This window comes from Chelmon rostratus, chromosome 12 (assembly GCF_017976325.1).
Source record: "Chelmon rostratus isolate fCheRos1 chromosome 12, fCheRos1.pri, whole genome shotgun sequence".
Classification (NCBI taxonomy): domain Eukaryota; kingdom Metazoa; phylum Chordata; class Actinopteri; order Chaetodontiformes; family Chaetodontidae; genus Chelmon; species Chelmon rostratus.
This window is the reverse complement of record NC_055669.1, coordinates 12,567,375-12,582,510: the sequence shown is the minus strand read 5'-3', so window position 1 is coordinate 12,582,510 and position 15,136 is coordinate 12,567,375. Positions and strand designations below refer to the sequence as shown.

Here is a 15,136-nt window from a genome sequence, read left to right as displayed (position 1 = left end):
TGTTCCCTTCCCCACTTCTTTTTCCTCTTTCAGCACGGACAACAAACCGCGCTTCGCTCCTTGGAGCATGACGTGACGCACAAGCAAAGCGACTGCCAGGTAACAGGAGAGGCTGCGCCTTTGGTCCTAATTATTCCAGTCAACCCCCTCCATCGCCATCACTACACCTCCATCTCAACTGGCTCCCCCATGCTGAGGGAGAAAAAAACCCTTCACCACACCCACCCACCCACCCACCCTCTCTCTCTCTCTCTCTCTCTCTCTCTCTCTCTCTCTCTCTCTCTCTCTCTCTCTCTGTCCTCGGGGCTGGGGGTGTTCTCTGGCGATGAATGTCAGACTGGCCGGGAAGCCTCCTGTTCCGGGCTTCATATAATGAAAGGCACCTGAGGAGAAAAGACAAGGAGGGTTAGGAAGATCCTTTTCATTTTATTCAGCTTTTCATGGTCAACATCAGCAAAAAGTGTGAAACGGGAAGTTAAATGAGAGGTGAGAGCGCTGTGAACGTAGGAAGAGGCGTTTAAGAGCACATGAGAGCAGGTGAGAGTGGAAACTGGGGTCCGAGGTTAAATAATAAAACTCCAAAAACAGGTGAAGAGCTCTGGCAATCTCTTCAGACGTTCTTTGAACCCAATGTGGTCGGTAAAACTAGCCTGAGACTGAGCCTTAACCTGGATCTCTGGCTCTGCTCCACTGATCAATAACAACTCTAAATCTGACCTCCAGTGGGACACATGGTTCTAATCCTGGCCTGCCAAGGGCCATAATCGCCCCCTGTTAAAGAGCCCCCTGCCCTCCTTTTACACACACACACACACACACATACCTGCCTGCGCTCACATATACACATGGACGCACACACAATTTCACCAAACCCCAAAAGCTACATGTGAGTCTCTCCCTGGACTGGCTAAATTAATGACATCAAGATGTTGCCACTGATGGGCCAGTCAACATGTGGTAGTGTACCTCAGATCAGCCTCAACAACGCACCGCTGCGGCCCGCGCTCGGCCCTCAGTCCTGTCAAACACGCTTTTGGAAGTGGCTCCTTTCATTTGGGCGGCTATCTTTGTTACACAGGGGTCATTACATGGCTAGGTGAGCTACACTGACGGTTCCACGGGCAGGCTCATCACACGGGGTCACGAAAGGACAGTGAGTGAAAAAACGTGCATGTTGGGATAAGACCCGGACATGCCTCTGCATCAGGCCACATGGATTGCCTGATGATGGTAATGTAAACTGAGGCAAGCCGTCCACTCGCGCTCCCTAACATACATGTTCGGCACAGCGCGGGGTGATTTGAGAAGCTCGCTCATCAGAGGGGTCTGCACAATTAACGTGGGTTTGAAAATATAAACGAAATCAGGGGTTACAGAGGGACCTAACCTCTCGTCAATTACAGATAATTTAACCTAAATTATAGAATATAAAGTCTCTAAACACCCCTAAATCAGTACGAAAACACCAGTTCGATAAACACATAGTGTATTTCAAGCATACCTTGCTCTGACTGTACTGTCCGTACTGGTAGGATGGATGGTGGTCCATGCCGTAGGCTGGGGAGGAGTAGGAAGGTGGGCAGTAAGACTGGGTGCTAGGCAGGGTGGGCATACTGGTAAGGCCTGGTAGAGCCTCCAGGCGCTGGGAACCATGACAGCTGGCAGCCATGCCGCCGTTCGGCTCCAGGCCTCCGGTCAGCGGGGAGAGGGCAAAGTCGCTCTGGGACTGATGTGGCACTCCGCCTGGGTTCAGCAGACCCATTACCTGGGGGGGACATGGAGGAAACCCGGGTGATTAGAACAGAACAGAATTGAATAGACAAGACACACATCCAGAAGATTTTTCTAGCTGCACCATCAAAATAAAATGTGCAAGCAACGTGTTAGCAGTGAATTTTTAACAAAATCTGCCGCTACACCATTCAATCAACTCTTGCACTCCACTCAGGTGGGCTAAAGCGGAGGCCTCTCTCCTTGTTCATTGTCAGAAAAACATTATTACTGGCTTCCCTCACACATGTGGTTTCCCTTTACTCTGCTTGACTGATTGCGGAGCTGACGGTGGCTAAAAAGTTCACCCGTTTAGCCAGCCAGTGGTTTCTGCTGGAGGTGTCCTGTCAAATTTATGGATGCAGAACACTGCAGACCCACTACCCACAGATAGAAAAGAAATGAAGAGTCTTCAAGTCTGAAAAATATTTAAACAATACAACTTTGAGAATGTGATGTGGTTGAAACAGAATTCAGTCCGATTTGCATGTGCCCATTGATGTATCGGCCTCTTCAGAGCGACGCGCTTTCTCTTATCGTCCCTTTTCCTCTCTCACTTTCTCTTGATGCCCTAAAATCACCGTGTCCTGCGAGGCCAGGGTGAAGAGGCCAAAGGGTACGTGGGAACGAGGGGAGGGGTGTGTTTGTGTATGTGTGCGAGCGCTACCTCTCCTACGTGTGGAACAGTGCATTTAACAGTAGGTGTGTGCGCGTGTGCGCGGTCGTGTGTAATACAAGCGTTTTTTGCTCCGATGTCAGGGGCGAAGGGGTATCAGTGATACATCGTGAACAGCTGCACGCAGGTTTGCGTGAGAAGCCAAGTCGTGAAAATGTCTTTAAAAAAAAATGAAGTTGAAGAGAGAACGAGAGTTACAGTCCATGTAGGAGAAAGCAGAGCTAAAGCAGGACACAAAACCAAAACACGCTGAAAATAACCTGGAAAGGCCCAACTGACAGCCAGCTGGCACACCGCACACACATGCACATGTACACACACTGAGGCAGCCGCATGTGTCTTTAATGTATGTAATTTACAGTTGGTTTGTCAGAGTGATCTGACCTAACACATCTGACGAACACATCAATGCGGCCCACCACCAAACCATTATTTGTCCTACTGCTAAGGATGGGTCATATACTGCGAAATACAAACGTCTGTTGCACACACAGTCCATAATGTTGTGTTTAAGGTGCCAGAAAATACTAATTCACCCAAAAGAAAATCTTCATGGTGCCTTAAAACAGTTAAATGTCTCCCCTCCTTTTAGAAGTTCTGTTGTTTATTAAAGGATTCATTAAGAATCATTGTTAATAATTAAACTTTTCTGGGGGCTTCATGAAAAGCTTTTGTTTGGTTATCCAGTGGTGTTTAGTCATATCTCCATCACAGTAGCTGGTGTGGTATGTGTTTGTGAGTACATGTTTGTGTCTGTGTCTATCTGCGTGCTCATGCCTTCGTGCACTCTCTGTCTGCAGCTGAAACGGCAGCAGTTCCTGATGGTGTCTGTTCCGAGGTTGTTCCGGGGATTAGGTCTCGGGGGGGTGCAAATCCCGGCCGCTCGCTCCCTTGGTGAGAAAGGGTTCCTTTGGTATGCACCAGATCAGCAGCGAGACGCCAGAGATCCCGCACCACGGGGAAACCGCCGGCCTGACTGGATCTCTGAACACAGAGCTAACTGCTCAGACAAGAATATCACCTATCTAAAGTAAACCTTATCCATATCAAAACTCCCCGGCGCTCTAATGTGACCATATCTGGAGTTAACTGAACCTCTGAATCTCCTGATGGATACAGAATAGTAGATAGAGTAGTGTATCTTTTATAGACAGATTTGGAGTTCAGATAACCAGATAATTCCAGGGAGGATTTAAGAGAAAATGGACCAAGATGTGTGGCTATCCAAGAAAATCGAAGCAGGGAAGTTTTTTAAGTGCAGAGAGGTCTTCGTGTATTAACCATCAATGTCACAGAATTTAATCAATTCTCATTTCCTTCCTCTTATTAAGTTAAAATCGGGGAATTAATTCTATCCTAATCTGAAATAGGGGAAACTGTATTGCAGTATACATTCAAACAGCTGCAATGAATACATGAATTAAAACAAATTAGCCAACAAAGTGAGTCATTTGCATAAATTACACACTTTGTTACAAGGGGATAGATTACTTCATTCCAATCAATTAAGACACTGGAACATTCTGTGATTGCAATTCCAGACTGAGAAAACATTCCAGGCACGAGATGAGACGTCCATTCTGTACAGAGCTGCCCGCTAAGGTTAATGCTGAAACCATGCACGAGGCCACAGCACCTTTGGCCTCTTTATTGGAGTTAAAGTCACTCGGTGACCCTGTGGGTGTGTGAACTCACACCACAGCCATGTGCTCGGTTACAGGACGGCTGGTTTGTGTACCAGCTATGCTCCGACAAAGTCAAAGAGTTTGCGAAGTTGGCGAAGATCGCGACTCACGATCACGTGCCTCTATCTCTGTATACTTTCATCTGTCTGGTGAAAATAAAAACCCCCAAAGAATAATGTTTTAAAAGTAATGTGGCTGATTTTAAGGAGGAAATGACAAATTCTAGTCCACAACTAGAGCTCATATATCAAAGCAGTCAATTATACCTTCAGCCACAACGGTGCCACCAACCACTTTCTGACCGTGCACCCTGGCAGCCACAACAAAGATCTCCTTTTTTTTTGTTTTTTTCAATATATATACATCCTCAGGCATTCACATAGTAAGCAACGTGCCTGAGGCAGTTTTTTATCTGCGCCTGACAGGAGTCTGAGATTCTCTCTCATGGGAATTAGTACCCAGCATGCATTGCATGTGGGCCGGCCACCCTTTGTGGCGGTTAAAAGCTCGTTTTCCGCCTGTTAGTCCATCTTCTGGGCTGGTAGGGAGCCACTGATGGACACTGATGACTGTGTAATCGACCATAATTGTCTTTTCAGTTTTGATTTGTGTCATCATCCGACATCCATACATCCACCCTCATGTCTGGTCCTTCCTCCGTCCCTAAAGACTTACGTTTGCCACATTTTAAATTCATCAAACGACCCAGCAGGATAAACAAAAATGAAAAGCTACCGTGTTTTTTAGCCTAACAAGGTTTTCATCAATCTCACTGCAACGGCACCTCCTAGGTCGCACACAGACGAGTGTGTGTGTGTGTGTTCACGTGTGTCATCGTGTGTATCATTATCCTTCCATATGGCGCGTTTCATAAACGGCGTGAAGAACTTCTGCTGTCCTGTTTCCTGGTATGATAATGTATGTGTGCGGATAGGTGTGTGTGTTTGCTTGAGGCAGAATTCATGCCTGTTCGTGTGCATGCACAGGTTTGCAGAAATTCATCGCTTTGTGTGTTTCTATGATTGTTTCTAATGACGCACGTCGAGACGAACCTGTGGTGAGAGGCTGTTGCTGATGGTGGGGTTGACAGTGTTGGTGTGTCCCGTCGGGGCCACAAAGCTGTCCGAGTATCCTGAGAAGCCGTGACGCCCTGAGGACAGGCAGTACGCAGAGCTCCCATCCTGGGAGCCTGCTGACGAGCTGAGCCCGCTCTGGTGCACGGAGGTGGGGGGCAGGGGCTGCGGCCGGTGGACCGTACTGGGCTGCTCGGATGCTGCTGAGAATAAAACACGCCGCTTAAAATCCCATTTTGTCAGCAAATTCGCAAGAGCATTAATCAGTACTCTCATTCTAAAGCATGCATCTAAAGCACGTTTAGGTGTGCTCAGCTGAACCCACCTTGAGCTATAGAAGTAGGAGTGTAGGGGCTGTCGGACAGCTGATAGGGCTGCAGGCCTGACATGGCTGATGGAGGGAAACCGCCGGGGATGAGGTGGTTAAACGCCATCAGTTGACTGGCGCCTGCTTGCTTCCTCCACCGGGCTCTTCTGTTGCTGAACCACACCTGAGAGACGAACAGAGACAAGAGTGTTTATTTATCTGCTAACCCAACAGAGTAAGTTCATGTGCACAATGTGTATATGGTCATCCATTTTTGTGGGTGCATGCGCTTGTGAACGCCTGTGTCCTTGCTGACCCATTACAGGGAGCTGAGCTGATAGAGATCTTAACATCTGGAGCGTGCAGTGAAACCACAGACATTACATCTTTGTGTGCTACTGCGAGTCACTGGGTTCAGAGGCAAATGCCAGAGGGCTGCTACAGTTGTTAAAGCCTATATTAGCACATGATCTAAATCAGGAATCTATTTTGGGATCTTGACATAACTCTTTTTGCAGTGAGTCTGACAAAAATGAGAATCTGTCTTCGTGCACAGTGGCTGCAGTGTCTTGTGTCTGTGTATGTGGAGAATGGGGGTCAGGCACGGGGGCACATGTCTAATGGCTGTGTGGAATGTGTGGCAACATCCCAAGGCGATTTAGCGCCCACATGACACATGTCCGTGACACACTGCTCTCCTGTCAAGATTGGGTCTCCGGCCCTTTGAGGTTGAGGAGTGTGTCGGGGCGCGTGTTCTGACCTGAACCCGAGCCTCCGTCAGTTTGGCCCGCTGAGCCAGCTCCTCCCGCGTGTAGATGTCGGGGTAGTGCGTGCGTTCGAAGGCCCTCTCCAGCTCCTCCAGCTGCTCCGCCGTGAAGGTGGTCCGACTGCGACGCTGCTTCCTCTTCAGGGGCAGGCCCGGCTCTGAGTCCACGTCGGAGCCCTCGTCCGAGTGACTGGCTACGATTGCAAAAGACAAACAGACGGTTAATCGAACACTAGGAGTCAGACTGATGCGTACTGAAACTTGCTAAGCTAGGGTACAATAGACAGATCCGAGACAACAGATTATGCTGAGTACGACACATGGTACACAGCAACTTTGGATTGTCCTCCCGCTCCCTTAAACTCCTCAGTGGTTCCCGAGGGGATCAAAAGCCAGAAGCTGCTTGAACATGGATTAAAGAGGACTAGATCCCTCCGGGGCATCTATTCCGTGGGACACTGTGTCTCTCTCAGTCTTAGCCATGCTGTGCACTATACCGATAGGGTCCCATAGTGGAGAGCAGGCAGCCTTTTGCAGGTGCTTCTTAATCTGTTTGTTCAGTTGAGGGCAGGCGAAGGCGACTGGGTAAGTGGGAGACAGCTATTGGGATCTAATTCAGCAGAAGAAGGGAATCAATGAGGGCTTGAGACGAGAGACAGAGGACTATTGCTGCATTTCTGGGGGAGGTTACCCATCTATTAAATAATGATTAGGCTCCACAAACTACCGTGACAGCCTGCCTTTGTCCCCCATTACTGGTCTGCAGTCCCTCATCTCTTTCTCAGTCATACGCACACTCACAAACATGCATCTGCTGCGCCTCAGCGTTCGCTCAATGAACGCCGTCCATGACAATGTGTCAAACACAGATGGACACAAGACAGAAAGAGTTGGAATCCACTCTCAAATCCACCCCAGAGGGACCTCTTAAACCTCATGAGGAAGGTTCACTGCACCTTTTCGACTATGCAGCAAACACCTAAACTGAGAGAGAAGAAATAAGGGACTCAAAGGCAGAGAGAGAGGCAGGTGTGAGCAGCAGAAAGGCTTCGGCAGAGGACTGAGGTTGGTCTCTTTCTCCAGACTGCTCATTCTCCCTCTCCCCTCCAGATTTAAAGCTTTAATTAAAAAGTGCCAAGTCAGACATGGGAGGGGGGTAGCAGGGATCTCCCCTTGCCTCTGGAGCCTCTGGAGCCAAGCAGGAAATGTTTGTGCCGGTTGCCAGTGTGTGTCTGACCAGGCATTACACATGGATTTGCTCCCTGGGAATGCTGCTGTGCTCCGGACCGCCGGCACACAAGATTCTGATGCTGAGAAGAGCTCTTTATTACATTTGAACCGAGGGCGCCACGCTGGCATAAAGGCTCACAGAGGATTGGCTGGATTCTTAAACACTCCTGGAACAGGCACTATGAGCTTTAGATAGGGTTTGTTTAGGTAAGGATGTGGCCCGAGACCAGTTGGAGCAAATTTTATAATACAACAGGTATAAGGAGAGGGCCACACAGCACGAAAGCAAAACTTGATACTTTTCCTATAAACACTTTTTAAACATCAATATTGTTGAACTTACTAAGTGCCACTTTCATTAATCAGCACATAAGCAACACTAAAGGAGAAGCCTGCTAGAAACAGCAAGCTCAGTAACATGCAATGTCATTACCATTTTAATGACGGAGGAACAGAGAAAGAAAGAAAAAGACGGAGAACCAATGACGGCGCAGAAACGAAAAGATTCCTGAGGGAGGGAAGGAGGGCTCATAAAACTCCTCAGAGGAGAAAGCTCCCCATTGGCACTGTAACTCATGTTAACTGCTGGGTGGGGGTGGAGCTCTCCTCCTTCGCCCCCTTTATTTCTGTCTTTCCCTCTCTTTTTCTCCTCTGTTTTTATTATTAGTAACTACAGAGAAAACACTCCGTCACAGACGCTCCCTTAATGGCAAATGACAGTGTTGCTTTTGTCATCCTCTGGCTTGCACTTTCTCTTTTGCTCTCTTCCTCTCTCCCTCTCTGTCTTTTTCTTTCTTTCTTTTTTTTGGAAGTGATGTGGCCAAGCCTTTGTATCTGAGCAGGGAAAAGCCTGTGGCAGGGCTCTATTGGGCCGATTACCACGCTCCATCTGTAGGAGCCATCAGGGACGCCCGGGCCCGCATTCAGGGGCCTGTCACCTGCCCAGCAGGGGAGTGGGGTGGGGGGCTGTAGGGTGAGATGGGGGCTGTAGGGCCAGGGGCTGAGTGGGGGAATGAAGGGTGGGAGGGAGAAAGGGAGGGGGGGGGGGGCACAAAGGGGTCCAGAGAAGGGCCACTGGGGGATGTGGAGGGGCACAGCAGGGGAGCACCCCTTCATCCTCCCTCCCTCCACGGCCTGAGGGGCACAGAGCTGGGGGATGGGGAGTTGAAGAGGTTGACATGGAGAGGAGATGGGAGGCTGAAGGCACCTGAAGAAGATGCTGGGGAAGGGGTGTGGGCTGCCCAGCTAAGGACAATGGGGGCGCTGGTCATTCTTTAAAGCGGAGCTGTCCGTTCCCTCTCATCCACTCGCTTCACTTCCCTTTCTCTGCGCTCACCCGCCGCTGCATCCGCATCTCACGCATTTCCAAACGCGGCTCTTACGCCGCCGTCGATTTTGAGGCGCGCTGACGCAGAGGCCGACTCGGAGAGGGCTGTTCCCACACATTCCCCGCAACAAGCGGCAGAAGAGGATACCAAACACACAAAGGGAGGCCTCGACCTCCTTACTTAAACACCCAAATCAAATTTTACGCTGCAGCTAAAGCACCGGGGAGCTGAAAATACTCCATAGCTGCTCACAGTTTGGCTGTGGCTCTGACAAGAGTCTTAATAGAAAGATTATTATCCCTCAAGCGGAAATTGGGGCTGCTGGAGAATCATCCATAAAACAGAGCTTTCAAAACAAAGCAAAATGTAGGTTAATAAACTAACAGCAAGCTTGTTTAGATAGTGAAGTGGATGGTGGATCACTTATTTTACATCGTTTGGAGGATAGTGTTTAGTTTAGTGTATTCAACAAGTGAAATCAACAGGTGCCTTTCCCTGATCAGACACTCTTAAATGCAATTAAACAAATGCATTTACAGGTGTGTTTGTGCACACACACACACACACACACACACACACTCAAACATCAGCAGGAGCAGCAGGACAGTGCAACATACCGACCACTCCTGGTAAACAGAACCATTTATTGATCAAGAGAGGAGACTGACAGGGAGGGGAGATAAACTCCAGAGGGTCACAGATGTGAACTTAGGGAACGTCCAGTCCCATTAGCTTCACCTGCTGCAGGAGAGCCTCAAACAGGCCAACTGCAGGAAAAAAGACTCTTCTCTTCTCTGCTCTTCTTTACCGCACGGCCTACATCGGCCCTGGCTCGCCTTGCCAAGCATTCACCCCCCTCCCATCCGCTCAAGAGATGTTAATATAAAGAGACATGCACAGGCGCACACATGCGTGTATGTGCCCACATGTGAGCACAAATTCACAGTTGTAGCCTGAAATGGCAAAAGAAAAAGTGAATGCGGTGGAAAGAGTGACACAGAGAGAATCAAAATAGATACAAAAGCAAGGAAGGAAGCAAGGAATGTGGAGAAGGAGGGGAAAGGAAGGGATGAAGAGCCTCAGCGAGAAAGAGAAAGAGAAGCGGAGCATATGTGGCGGTTTATAGTCCCGCCTTGGTAGGGGCTGGCTAGCCCTTCCTCCAGGGGCTGTTAATAGAGAAGGTAATTGAGCTGGTGACATGTGTTCACAACACAAAACAAAGGGAAGAAGAGACAAATGAACTAGTTATTTGCCCAGGGAAGTAGATCTGGCCCTTTCAGGCCACAGACCACGGTGCGATTGGGCCACTGAATAAAATAGTGGCGTGCCACATAGAGCCAGAGCGAGCAGATGCACTGAAGGAAAAGAATAGTTAACTGACAGCTTATGGGCTCAGCTGGGGTTAACAGTTAAGGGAAAAATGGGAGTGAGTGGGCTGCTCACTTGACTTGCTAAAGAGCCCCCAGGAACCAGCAGCTGCCTGGGAGAAAAGGGGGGTGGACAGAGAGAAAGAGAGAGGGAGATGATGATGTGATGGATAGAGAAAAAATAAAGTGAATAAGCGCAGGAGGTTGGCACTCAGCGGACAAAGAAATAGCTGCCGATATGACTTTGAAAGATGTATCTCTGTCTAATATTGGTGAAGTGACAAAAAGCCACAAATGGCCCTTCATGGCTATTATGTGTGCCCAGTGTGCGGTGGTTATTATTTAGTTCCACTGCGGTGCAGTTAGGTGACAGTTTCACGGTGGCATTTCCACCCTCAAGGCAGGGACAAAGCCACCGCACAGAACCCACGCAGGGACAAAGCAACAGGCCAGTCTGCCGCACGTTCCAGTCAAACGGCGGCTAACCAGCGCAGATCCACAGACAGACATCCAAACCGAGCAGCCCGTTCAGAAAAACCGACACGCTACCTCCACATGGCAGCAAAACCTGCACTCCAATGCACGCAGCGGATCAAAGTCCAGGCGCCTTGAGGTGAAGCTTAGTCAAAACTGATTCACTGATGGGATATTGGGGAGCCGGTCAGTTGTCATCTTTTCCCAAACATTATTGTAACCTCCTTTTCCCGGGGCCTGATAGTTTTAACAGTCAAGTGACCCTCGGCTAGCCCCTGACCTTTTCACAGCTACTGCGCAGCGCTGCGGTGAAGACGGCCTCACCGCTGACCCTGCAACAAAACTTCACTCAGAGACGCCGTCGCTGCATTCCTGCAAACACTCACTCATGATGTATTCCTCTTGGTTTCATGAGATTTGCACATTTTCAGCCTCTGACAAATAAATGCCCTAACTTGGAACATGTACATTTTTTAAAATAATCTTATAGTCTAAATTTCTATTCTTTTTTTAGTGGATTTCTTTGTCCAGAGAAGGAATAAAAGACATTAATCAAAACAGCAACAGAGTTGTGCTGGCATGTCCATAATGTTCAATGTGCTGGACGAAACAGCTCCACAAAAACTGAGGCTAAACAAAGTTAAGTGATTGACAACGCTGTCTGGCTTTACTCAATTAACTATCCCTTTGTGTTCCTCTTTGCAGAGTCCCCTCGCCCCCGACCCTTTTCTCTTCACACTCCTTTATCCTCCCCATCACAGAGTTTTGCTTGGCTAATACTTCCAAGGAAATAGAGAGTTCTTTTTCTGCTGGGGCTCCTCTCCTTGACCTTCCATTGCTCATTGCTTCTCTTTCAGCCACTTCACAGTGTCTCTGGGGTTAGTGGGGAGAATGTGGAGAGTACATCAGCGCCGAGGGGCCGGCTCAGGGCAGGACCCCAGCCCATTACTTCAAAGTTGGCCTGCATTCATTAATTGTCCTTTGAATTAATATTGGAGGATCACAATGTGGGTGCCAACAGAGAAAGAGGCTTTAATGAAGCATAGAGTCTGCATTCAGTTGCAGATCAGCCAGTGTGGATTTTTTCTTTCTTTTATGAGAAAGAGGGAGTCTTGAGAATCATGCCAAGACACAACGTAAAAGTGTTGAGTCTATCTATCTATCTATCTATCTATCTATCTATCTATCTATCTATCTATCTATCTATCTATCTATCTATCTATCTATCTATCTATCTATCTAAACCTCTCAAGGGGAGAAACATGTTTTGAAGTTTGCTTTGTTTTTGCCCAGCAGTCCACTGGGATAAACTCGCATTATAAGCACTATTAACACAGGAAAACATAGAGTGAGGCCCACATATAAATTTCTCCATTCTCCAGCCCCTGAGAGGAAAATGGAAATGCGGCTGTAGCAGACATTCCTCTGGTTGCACTGAGGCCTTCTGTCTCCTGCGACCAGCGGAGACGGTCTCCTCTAAACCTCCAATCTTTAACTCATTCACCGTGGAAATGCAAGGACCCCAAACAAAGACACGAGTCCTGGAAACTCAAATATCTCTCCCTCCGTTTACAGTTGCGGGTTATTGCCGTGCAGCTCAGTTTCTTTTGCTCCCCGCGTGTGAGAGAAATGAATCTGTTTGTGCTCTTAAAAGTCTCATGAGAATATAAGTTTTGAACTTCGAAAATTGGATTAGGTGACTCGGACGTGGCAGCTGCGCATGGAAGCTCGCTACCGCCGCCGTTTCCCCCTTTCGACGGCTCTCGAGCTACATCACACTCGAACGGCTTTAAAATACGGTGAGCTCTCGAACACAAACATGATCTTTCTGCTCCCCTTACTCCCTAAATTTCCCTCACTCCAAATCCATGCCAAAGTCACGGGGAGCCAGTAACCCAGTTTATTTACACAAACAAAGTCCTACTCAGCTCCTTTGACAAAAGCAGCTAAATCTTTCATGTTTTGTCAGCACTTGATTCCTCCTGTCCCTCTGGCTATTTGCCTGCCTCCGGACAATAGAGGCAGGAGAATGGCAGCAGATTGTTGGAATGCACCTCAATGAAACCAATTATTACATGTTGACTGCGTTCACCATGGCAGATTTGAAAGAACTGGGCTCATTCAATGTGGCACCGCAGGATTCCCTTTAAAGAAAAGTTATCCCTTTGACTGTTTGTATTTCTGAGCTTTCTTTTTCTTCTTCGTCTCTCTCCCCGTCACCCCCACCGCCATAAATGGATCCTGCAAGAGTGGCTAACGCTCTTTCATGACTTTGGTTACTTTAATTAGTTAAATGAAGCTAAAGTGCTAACAGTCATAAATAGAGGAAAGGATGCTATCAATTAATTCTGCGCCGCTCATGGCAAAAAATCTTCTTGGCACCGCCGCATTATTCAGTCTTCCAGTGTAAAGTGAATTACCAGAGATACGCTGAGTCGGATATACTCCCATGTTATGGGCAAATGTGATAAATGGCACAAAAAATTCTTTCCAGCGCATCTCAAGCTGCGGCTCGACCGTGCATGTTGTTTAGATTCTGCACACTGGGTTGAATTCGACCTCCATAACACAGCAGCTAAAGAAGATATAAACAAGTGATCGTCGGATTCATTCCAGCAAACATCCTTTTCCCACAATGTTCCAGCCACTTGCTAATGCCATGCAGACCTGGGGCTGCCGAGTATACTTTATCCCACAAACCTTTGCAGTCCTTTTCCCAGACAAATAAATCTAAATGAGTCAGCTTTGATCTTAGCACTTAAGGAAAGCCAACAATAGTGGTAGAGGAGAAAGGGGCAGAGAGCAACAGGCCTCTCTCTGCCATAACAATAGCCTCTGCAAACACCTACTTAATCAATATTTGGCCAGAAGACTCTCTCAGTCCCCAAACCACCCTTTTCACATTCTAATGAAGAAGCCATAAAAGAGAAAAACAACAACTACTTCCACAAAGAGACACAAGAATGAAATAGTGCTGTTCTGTATATCAATGGGGGAAAGTGGCTCAGAGCTGTTTGCATGTAGGATGTCACCTATTTGATGTAAAATAGCTAATGTTATTTGTTTTCTCTGGAGAGATTCACAGCAGGCGAAAAGCAGGAATTAAGGATACAACAGAAATGTCTTTTTTTAAAAAAAAAACATGGCGTTGTGAGTTGAGTTGCATCAAACAAACCTGAAGTTTATCTTATTAAACAAAAATAAAATCAGATTAATTCAAGAGGCAATGATGCAGCCTAATTTATTGATTTTTCTGATGGCTTCCAGTTGGAATCCCCTGTGTTTAACGCATTTATTTATTTGTTTATTGATTTTAGGAATGAGTTTTAGGGATGCGCGTCGCCTGGAAGAGGGAGAGGGAAATGTCCGCAGATACCGCATGAATGTGTGCGCCCTAGGCGGAAAGGAAAGGGGCGGACTTCGTCCGAGATGAAAGTGGGGAGAAATAAAAGGTTCGGGTTTAATCTAGTGGGGAGAGGAGAAGGGCTTCCCTGCGCTCGCTGGCTGAAGGCGTCACGCTCAGTGCGCAAAGACTGTGACAAAAGCTCCGTGCGTAATAGCAACGGCACCGTTCAGTTTGATAAGCCAGGGCCGGACGTGAATCTAGCGCAGTTCAGGGGGGGGGAAAGGCTGCCAAATGCGTTAACTTCACATTTATTTCATCTGCCCGTAGGCTTTAAGTAATCTGTTTAACCTGAGCAATAAAAAAGACATCTAACAAAATCCACAGCAACGGATAAAAGGAATAAGCTGCGCGTCATTACATGACATTGGCAAAACGCTGCCACTGTTTCTACAGGTCTAGTCATCAATAATTAACCATAGACTCCAGTTTGTCTCCAACAGCAACCTTTTGCGGGAACGCGCTCCTCAGACCCCAACAGGTCGTAAATCAACAGGTGTTTGCCCAAACTCTGTTTTCCCTCATGTTTTTTTTTCCTGATGACAAACTGTTAACAGTGCGCAAAGAGCCCGAACTGGCACTGTTTTTTTTTTTTGTTTTTGTTTTTTTTGAGCAGTCTATAAACCAGGTCGCTCTGGGCCTATTGGTGTCCCTGAATAATTCATCGCTCATTGCGGGTTCATAATGTCTTCTCCGGGCCTTTTGTCCGCGCACTTTTTTCTCCCTTTCTCTGGCCGTTTTGAAAGGCCCCGGCGTCTTTTTGGACGCCACTGAGCCGCTCACTGGAGTTTGGCTTTTGTGCTCGTCAAACTGAGGTGTGAGGCTCAATGGACTCTCCCTGCTTTGTCCCCTGAAGTTCATCCTCAAGTGTCCGATTGTGTGAGGTTTTTTTTTTTTAAAGAAAGAAAGAAAGAAATTCTCAGGCTTGGAAGTTATATAAATGTTTGATTATCGACTTTAAAAAAAAATCTCTGCACACTTGTTAAGTCTCGGAAGCTTGAACTCATGTGAATGCACTGCAACCTGCATGTTTTTTAACTTTACTCTGCGGATTAAC

The 15,136-nt window shown here is 47.6% G+C and overlaps 1 protein-coding gene across 1 annotated transcript in view; it reads right to left on the bottom strand.

Annotated features, from left to right (window-relative positions):
• Positions 1 to 302: 302 nt before the first annotated feature.
• Positions 303 to 15,136, bottom strand: part of LOC121614433 (paired box protein Pax-3-like) — a 29,164-nt gene continuing 14,330 nt past the window's right edge. Inside the window, exons 7-11 of the mRNA XM_041948297.1 lie at positions 6,272 to 6,471; positions 5,530 to 5,695; positions 5,184 to 5,404; positions 1,502 to 1,765; positions 303 to 383 (exon numbers count right to left, since the gene is read on the bottom strand). Of these exons, the coding sequence (XP_041804231.1) occupies positions 366 to 383; positions 1,502 to 1,765; positions 5,184 to 5,404; positions 5,530 to 5,695; positions 6,272 to 6,471 (869 nt within the window). The 3' untranslated portion in view covers positions 303 to 365. The remainder of the gene's footprint in view (positions 384 to 1,501; positions 1,766 to 5,183; positions 5,405 to 5,529; positions 5,696 to 6,271; positions 6,472 to 15,136) is intronic.